The sequence below is a fragment of the Oncorhynchus tshawytscha genome, linkage group LG08, assembly GCF_018296145.1.
Source record: "Oncorhynchus tshawytscha isolate Ot180627B linkage group LG08, Otsh_v2.0, whole genome shotgun sequence".
Taxonomy (NCBI): domain Eukaryota; kingdom Metazoa; phylum Chordata; class Actinopteri; order Salmoniformes; family Salmonidae; genus Oncorhynchus; species Oncorhynchus tshawytscha.
The window spans coordinates 59,640,909-59,649,916 of record NC_056436.1 but is presented as its reverse complement, the minus strand read 5'-3'; the positions used below and the strand labels follow the sequence as shown (position 1 = coordinate 59,649,916).

At 46.3% G+C, this 9,008-nt stretch overlaps 1 protein-coding gene and 1 non-coding gene across 3 annotated transcripts; one reads left to right on the top strand and one right to left on the bottom strand.

Moving 5' to 3' along the window:
* Window positions 1–3,565: 3,565 nt before the first annotated feature.
* On the bottom strand, window positions 3,566–8,304 carry LOC112256225 (histidine--tRNA ligase). Of its 2 annotated transcripts, XM_024429314.2 has the most exons (14): window positions 8,146–8,294; window positions 7,119–7,563; window positions 6,938–7,027; window positions 6,660–6,779; window positions 6,450–6,545; window positions 6,150–6,275; window positions 5,902–6,009; window positions 5,668–5,766; window positions 5,396–5,489; window positions 5,180–5,307; window positions 4,617–4,892; window positions 4,379–4,495; window positions 4,091–4,237; window positions 3,566–4,002 (listed from the first exon to the last, which is right to left on the bottom strand). In XM_024429314.2, exons 2-14 carry the CDS (start codon window positions 7,227–7,229, stop codon window positions 3,943–3,945), a joined length of 1,572 nt encoding a protein of 523 aa, XP_024285082.1. In that variant the 5' UTR covers window positions 7,230–7,563; window positions 8,146–8,294; the 3' UTR covers window positions 3,566–3,942. The 2 variants fall into 2 exon arrangements, with proteins under 2 accessions (XP_024285082.1, XP_024285083.1); XM_024429315.2 differs by lacking the exon at window positions 7,119–7,563 and having other exon boundaries at window positions 8,146–8,304.
* Window positions 8,305–8,550: 246 nt separating this feature from the next.
* On the top strand, window positions 8,551–8,622 carry trnaa-ugc. The gene has a single exon. It is a non-coding gene; the product is annotated as a tRNA-Ala (tRNA).
* Window positions 8,623–9,008: the final 386 nt, after the last annotated feature.

The following is a 9,008-nucleotide window of genomic DNA, read 5'->3' as shown; positions in this document are numbered from 1 at the left end:
ACATTATATTTCTTCACCAACACAGTTGCTCACAACTTCACAGTAATAAAATGTATTTTCAATGGGAAGACTGTCCCCTGTGGCTCCCTGCTACTGTCATGTACCGTATCTGTCTCCTAACCAAGGCCAATATGGCAGGCAGCAGTTATGCTACCAATGATGTAACAACTTGCAGCACTAAATAATCTAGTTGGTTTTGTGTAGACTAATAAACACATTTACGCGTGACACAGTGCCGTGTAACCACTCAATGGCCCTGTGCTGTTGTGTGTAATGGGGGTGTGTGTTCCTTTGCCGCACACGTCAACACTTTATATTGCACAGTCACTCACCCAATCATGGAAAGGCACACAGACACGCACAGGATGGTGTAGAGAGAAGGGAGGAAACCTTCAAACAAGCACACAGGGGGAAACCCATTCATCTATATCCACCTCAGCATCAAGTCCAGAAGCCATGGTCAATAAAAATGTTCAGGACCTTGATGTAAATCTCATTAGCTTGAAGCAGGGCTCTTATCTGGCCAGTCTAGATACAGTAATTCACTTTGTTTCATAGAGACACTTCAGATAAAGCACTCTACTGGGAACAGTCTAAGAGGAAACAGTGTGTCCCTCTCTTTCTCTCCAACTTTCCATCTCTCCTTTTTTTTGGCAGAGGGAAATTAACAAGCTGCTCCGAAAGCCATTATCAGAAATCCATAAAAGTCATCCGAAGGTGCAGTGCACCCCTGCAAAGACATGGCCAAACTACTCCACAGTAGTCAATTCTCCAAACACGGTTTATCCACCACCCCCACTGTGTTGTTTTGGACCCAGACAGACAGCCCCTGCTATCACACAGTGGATCACAGAGCAAGCAAGTTCAAAGCCAATTCTTATTCCCCTCAGACTCAAATGAACAGATTTAATTACCAACGGTAACACACACACACACACACCAGCACCACAACACAGACCACCCACCCGACCCAACCACCCTCACACGGTTGGTCTTTAAAACATGTTTTACAGGATGTATGTGTTACACACACAGAGAGATAGCAGACCTTGATATGCAGATGTGAGGGAGAATGGCTAGCAGCGGGAATGACACACTCCTTTAATGACCGACTCAGACACAGAGACATCTGTAGTGATGCCTGGCTACGTCACACTACAAAGCAAAACCACACCAAACAGTCAAGCAATTCTAGTTAGCGTCACTCGCTCTGAGACCTTGGAGTAGTTGTTTCCCTTGCTTTGCAAAGACCATGACTTCTGTGGAGCGATAGGTACCGATGCTTCATGGGTGACTGTTGTCGATTTGTGTAGAGGGTCCCTGGTTTGAGCCCTGGTTGAGGGATGGATACAATACTGTTACACACAACCCAGAAACACTGGCAGCGCACAGACTATGTGCTTGAGGATGTGCTGAGAAGCTCAAGATCCTATTGAGAGTTTGATGATGATGACTATAAGCCTACTTACAACAGACCTGGTGAGATGCTGACATCTTGTGACAGAAAAGTGTAGTTTGCATCCCTCCAAATAGGGGACCACCGTCATCCTTGTAGAATCCTGTTTCCCTTTATAATGTTTTTCATTCAAAGATTAAAATGATACAGCTCTGAAATAACGCAGGCTGAAGGATGCACCTGTTAGAAATTCACCTAGGACTACCTCTCTGAGACCCCGTGCAGTTAAAATACTTGAGGTTTCTTCTCGGGATGATTTTCAACATTTGTCTTGCTGCGAATGGCCTTTCCGTCACCACAAATGTATTGTCAGTCGCCCTGGCCTTCAAACGTGAGCAACTTTACAACCTTTTGCCCCCTCCCCCGACAACATCAGCGATGTAATCGCTTTTTACCTGATGGCACGGTATATCTCAGTTGTACTTCACTAATCAATAGGAAATGGGAATCTGCAATTGAAGGCTAACGTTACATTTTCGAGAGTTGGGATGATGGAGGACCGCTCAAGTCAGGTAAACTAAAATGACTTATACCGTTATTGTTTTTAAGCATTGTTGATTGACATAACATCCACGTGTTTCTGATGCAGTTTCTCACTGGTTTTTGCTGGCATTCGCGTAATATGATGCACGCACACACTGGACAATGGTGTGCAATGCCTTTTGCGTGTGACAGTTTATTTTTTCACCGAAAACAAGTGCACATACACTTCAACATCCTTAACGTACTTATTTGTCAGCATCACCCAAAGTGTCTCTGTTTATATTATGAAGGGCGCAAAATGTTTGAAACTTTTTTTTTCTCCGAGGCCTGTTTGCAAAAGCAGCTAATTGGCTGGTGTTTTTGCTAGTCTATTGCAAGACCCACATGTCTGTCATCAAATAGTGATGACATTGTGGTTTTTTTCTCGGTGAGCCGGCAGGCCCATTAGGCTCCCAAACCGCTCTTTGTTCAAAACTCTTAAATTGAACGAGAACCATGATTTTTAGAACCAATATTTAGAACCAATCTCCAATGATCAGAGTATACACCGCTTTCTGTTATCATCTCGTTTACATTTGAAATGCTCGCACCTCTCCGTCAATCATCCCGTCCCCTCTCCCTATTTCTGCAGCCGTTAATTAAGAAGCGCTTCAGACTGGCCATCATTGTGAAGTGGCAGGCCCAAGCACGACAAGCCTTCCAGGCCCCCCAACCTCTCCCTGCCGCTTCCTCCTCGACAGCCCCCGTTCTCCCATGCGTTCTGCTGGGCTGTGGGGGGGATGTCTAAGGTGCCTCCTGTGGACGCAGCAGCTCTGCTCCAGGGTGTGTGTGAGGTGTACGGGCAGGGTAAGCGACCTGCAGTCGTTGAGGAACCCTTATGGGTTCCTGAGCTATACAGGAGGCTCGCAGAGCTACATCCCAGCAGGTCCTCAGCGCGGGGCCTGATATCACCCAGAGCCGCTACTGTACTTCACGTTTTGTTTTAATTGTGAAAATACTTGTCTTGCACTCTTTTAAATGTAGTAAATCGTGAGTAGATGCGTAATTTTACTTTTGCCTGTTTTCTCATTTGAATAAAAATATTTCTAATAAATGTCAGTTGTTTGGCTGTCTAATATGGAGTTCAGGGTGGTAGGTATTATACATCTGAAATATCCCACATGGATTCCATAAATGTACATTTGAGGTCTTTTCACAAGGACTGGATGTAACCCCTGTAGTATTAGGGAATGCTGGTGGTGGTTGGGAGCATCCTGGAGGAAGCTACAGACTAGGGTTTTACATCCGTCAACAATGAACACTCAACAGCTCGATAGTTCAGCTGAACAAATGTACATTTAGTAAGCATTTACATACTGCATCTTTTCAGGATGCTGCAAACCACTTAACAGCATTCCCTTTTAGTAAAACACAGGAAGAATTCACAGGGGGTAAATGTCCTATATTGTTTTGGGAATATCCAACACTCGTGGACTGTGTAGCATTTATTGCAGGCCAATGTTTTTACTATTGTAATTTGACAGTTTCTCGTTTTAGTTATTCAAGTAAGGTTTTCTAAAACACGACAGACCACATTAAATTGTAACCTGCTGTTGAATACACCGGTTGTAAATCAATCTCTTAAGGTGGAGGTAAATATCCGTTTATTGGTATGCTGATAAGACAGGCATTTTAATTTTTCCTTTGTAGGCAGATTAACCTTTAGGGCTAAGACTAATACAGTGATTATTGAAATGTTACTCATATCATACTATTGTCTTATGTACATTATCAAAGCTCCTCGTCCTTGAAGGTACGCAGGTGTCTGGGTAGTCGGCATGAAACCACTGCCTTTTGAGACCACTAATATGCAAAGCCTGGACAAATGAAACTATTGGGAAATCTTCTGCAGTTGAGACGTGATGTCTTGGTGGGCTTTGTGTGGTCAGAGGTGAGACCTGTGGTAAACAACTTCTTGAGCCAATCGGATGATGAGGCGGGGTGTTGTCAGGCAAAACCACGACTTAGACGTCCGAGGTCCTTCTCTTGATCTCCTCCACTAGTTTATCTCTGGACACGTCAATCTGAGAAAAAAACAAAAACGTGGTGTTTTATTCAAGAGTGTGTGTGTGTTTAACTGACAGAGATGCTGTGTGTGTATGAGAATCTCACCTCCTCTCGGCTGTGGACCGTTCGGAGCTTCACCACCCCGTCCTTGAGCTCCTGCTCCCCCAGGATCGCCACCAGGGGGATCCCAGAGTCCTCACAGTGCTGCAGCTGGCTCAGCAGCTTGGGGTTCTTCTTATACATCACCTCTGCCTGACAACACACACAGTTATATAAAGGTTCCTCTTATGAATAGCCACAGCTCACACTCAGCCGTTTCACCAGTGGAAATCAACTCTACACACGCACCATCTCTGACTCACCGTGTCAATCTCAAATCGAACACACACACACCTTGATCCCAGCGTTCCACAGTTCAGCGGTCAGTCGGAGTCTCTCCTCCAGAAGATTTTTCTGTGCCGAGGCCACCATGACTTGAGTCTCTGTGGTTCGCACCTTCTCCGCCGATGCCTAGGGGAGCCAGACCCCAACACACCAGTCAGCCACACAGAGTTTCTCTCTGACACATTCATGAACAGACCAGCCTGTGGGGAGAGCTGGCTGTTGATAATGCCCCGTCCCCCTTCCTTACCTCAGCCTTCTGCTCCATGATGGAGAAGACCCTCTCGATGCCGATGCTGACCCCCACACACGGCACCTTCCTGCCCTTGGGGTCGAACATGCCCACCAGGCCGTCGTAGCGCCCACCGCCCGCCACGCTACCCACGCTCACACCTTCCTCAGCCTTCTCGCCCGCCCCGTTCTGTGCTGCCGCCACTGGGACTGGGCCGGTCTGGGTCAGAATGGCCTCATAAATCACACCTGTGTAGTAGTCCAACCCACGGGCCAGACTCAGGTCAAACACCACCTGGGAGAGGGGGAAGAGAGAAAGAAGGGAGAGGAAAGATTAAAAGGAGACAGTAGGAAGGAACACGAGGCGAGGGATTTGGAAAAAAGGACTGCATCCTCAGACTTATTTCAGCTGATCATATCATGACATTATCTATCTAACCCCTGACCCCCCAAAAAACAATTACTGTTCATTGAGAACTAAATGCCTCTACGGAGTAGGCTGTTGATGGACAGATTTCTATAGACGCATTACCTGTCATATCACCTTGGTCACCAGATAACCTGTCACCTCTGACCCCTCACCTTGTCTGTAACCTGGAAGAGCTGCAGGTAGCTGAAGAGCTGCTTCATGTCTGTGAGGCCGGCACATGCCTGCTTGCTCTGTGACATCTTAGCATCCTGCAGCAGGCGCTCAGCTAGGTCCATCCCCCCTGGAACACACACCAATCACAAACAGGGTCAGACCAGGGGAAAGGTCAAAGGTCAGTCTCTGTGTGTGTGTGTGTGACCTGTCCTCACCCTGCAAGCTGACATACTGTCCGATCTGATCGGCTGCTTCCTCAGACAGACCCTTCTCCTTCACCATTTCACTCCTCACATCCTCCCAAGACACCTGGGGGGTGGGGTGAAGAGAGAACACAAAGGTGGGAGAGAAAAGCAGGGAGCAGCATAGAAAAGGTGGAGAAAAAAAATCCTTTATTTACTTGGTTTGCATATTAAAACATTGTTCATGTTTACCGTTTAGCATTCCATTTCCTTAACCACATAAGGTTTGGGTGCAGTGGGTTTACCTTGTCCAGTTTGTCCACTGTGGAGCAGATGGTGCGGAACTTGTCATCCGGAACTCCACACACTGCAAACATCCCATCGAGAATACGTCTGTCGTTCACCTGCACAGAGAGGATATTACGGCGGGGAGCGGAGTTAGGACGAGTCTGGCCATACATACAGACCTTCCATGTATTCCTTGCCTCATATCGCGTCACAGGATGTTTTACCACGGGTGCTGTGTGTCTCTGACCTACCTTGATGCGGAAGTCTCCCAGCTCCAGCTCACTCAGGATCTCGTGGACGATCTTCAGGCACTCAGCGTCTGGGATCATGGGGTCGTACTGGCCTGCAATGTCAAAATCCTGGGAGGCGGAGAAACACACACTTAGCAAGAAAATGGGTCATGCGTATCCACAAACATCTGGATGTAGCAGAAAGCAAAAATGATTCCAGTGTCATGGCTGATATGAACAGTCGAACCAGGGTTCGCTCCGACGCTTACACACTGATAGAACTCCCTGTAGCGGCCGCGGGTCATGGCGGGGTTGTCACGGCGATAGACCTTGGCAATGTGGTAGCGCTTGATGTTGGTGACCTTGTTCATGGCCAGGTAACGGGCGAAAGGCACCTGGGAGGGGGTGGGGTCAAGGACTAGTAGACACCTGATTGGCTCCTAACCTTGTTAAAATCCACCAGTTGGTTTGCTTTCGAGGCATGACCATGAAAAACATAGGGAATTACCTGACCAGCTTGCAGGCTAGCCCACTTAGCAATGTACGCATCAGGACTAATACAAGGATACAGTGAGATCGTATCTAAGGGACAGCAGCTCTCCTCCTTGGTCCTTCAGGTCGTAGATGAGCTTAGAATCCTCACCATACTTTCCTGTCAACGTTTCCTACAAATTGTCAACATAAGCACAAAATCCCGATTTATTACAAATCCACCGGCTAGTTTACAACGTTCTATTCATTGTCAACAGTGTGTCTCTCTCTCTCTGCCTCCCACACACCTTCAGCTCAAAGACGGGTGTGTCGATGTTCTCGGCTCCGTGGCGTTTAAAACAGCTGATGATGGTGTTGAAGACTTTCTCTCTGATGGCCATCTGCTTAGGGTTATAGTCCCTGGTTCCCTGAGAGAGATGGAGGGAGAGAAAGAGTGCATAAGCAAGACATCACCTGCTGATTTGGATTTTCAATAAAAGACTAGTAGTAAACATGTTATGCAGCAAGTTCTCTTCATGATCACCCGCTGCCTGTGAGGTGCACTCTCCATGGTGGCAGTATTTACCTTTGCGGTCTTGAGCGTGAATTGGTGTCTGCCTTCATCTCCTCCAAGCTGAACCTTCAGCTCTAGCAGTTTGGCCACTTCCTCATCAATCTAGGAGAGAAAGACACAAACACAGTTCAATGTTCCTCAGAACCTTGGAACAGATCCTCCCCCATCCCACCCTCCAGAGTCAGGGTCCTACCTGAGACACAGTCATCCCAGAGAGGGTGCGTAGAGAGCGGGCACAAAATCCAGACGGATAGCCCACCAACCCCGCATAAAGACGCAGGGACGCCATACCCAGGTTAATCATCCCAGCAGGGGAAAGCAAAACAAAATCAAACGAAAAACAAAAACAACCAAAATGGCCGTTCAGGAGTGCCGCATCAGAGCAGCAATACAGTCCAATGGCAAAATCCACCAAGCCATGTTGTCCAATAACCACAGTCCGTGAATTCCAGGTGAGGCAGGGTTATCCAATCCAAACGCAGTGTTATCCAGGAATATCCAGTCGGAGTGTTTCGATTCCAAATGGTGACGTGTGAGGTAGAGGAAGTAGATGACGGACGGAGATGAAGGTATGACCCCAGCAGGGTTGTTGGCATCGAGCAGGAAGAACAGGAGAAAAGTGGTGAGCAACCCTATCACTAGGGAGACGGTCGGGCATGACGCATCATCACAACATGGAGGACAAAACATGAGGCAGGGGTCAATCAAACCAACCTATCACAGCCAAGAATCAAACCAACCAAGTAAATGAAAACGCATACAGATCATCTCTATCCTCACCTGTGTAGTTAGTTAAAGGTGGGGAGAGACGGTCGGAGAAGCTCAACATTCAGCCATTAAAAGGAACCATGAATTGACACAATGAATGACCAGCCCATGCACAGTGACAACTATCCTAAGGGGATTGCATCAGTTTGGATTGATAACTAGCTGTATAATTTGAAGCACTATTATTAACTAACGTGCATAAGAAGAATAGCATTCATGATTTACTTTGTAATGGCCATGAAATTCCACTTCTAATTGAACTGACTAGATAATTCATCTAGTCAGTTAGTTAACCGACTGTGAACCGGCAAGGCCCGTATTTTGGCATGAGTAGCCAGCTAACGCTAGCTTCGTTCATGACATATGTAGCACGCGTGTCTGTTCATCCCATCACAGTCCCGCTGTACGCACAACCTTTTGAAACATCGTCGTGCTAGGCGTTGAATACTGACCTGTTCTTTGCTTGCTTTTTCTGCCTTTAGTTTCCGCACGACTTCTCCTTGTGTTTTAATCGCCTCTTGTATCTGTGCTTTGTCGGCCATGGTGTTGCATCTAATGCCAGAGAATAGACGACTATGCTAACGCTTCCTTAAAGACCGGAAGCCGAGAACCCGAGGATATACCTCCACGTACCGCACGGTGGTAGTAGATTTACATTGGAGTTTAACAGAGCGCCGTGAGATGTACATGCCAGATACAGTGTAATAATCGTGTTTAGCAGCAAGACATGGAATGAACAAAGGTTCCGCACAACAGAAAGTTGCAAGTAGTTTCACACTTCTACACTATCAACTTTATTTTTGACCAAATTTGATATCTCAGTATGTATAGGGTGAATTTACACGTTGATCTCAGTAGGGGATGTAGCTCAGTGGTAGAGCGCATGCTTTGCATGTATGAGGCCCCGGGTTCAATCCCCGGCATCTCCACTCTTTTGATCAAGATCGGTTTTCTGGCTACTATTTTACAATCAAATAACAATGCCTATCTCATCAACAAAAATAAGAATATGTAGAGAATAAGAAGAGCTTTAGTTTTTTTATGATTTGATGACCACTACGCCCCCAATTTGTTGATGCATTAATTTTTGGGATTTTGTAGAATCATTTCGCTGTATTATTTTGTAATCTATGTTCTCAGTGACCCAAGTCAAGACAAGAAAAAATATAAATGGCATTGACTTAGCGTAATAACATAATTAATTTATTAAGTGAAAGAGGATTTGTGAATAAATGTCAACAGACATTCGGACGCTGAATAGGCAGCTTTCTGCAGTGCTCACTGAGAATGCTTTGATGTGAAACTTGATATATTT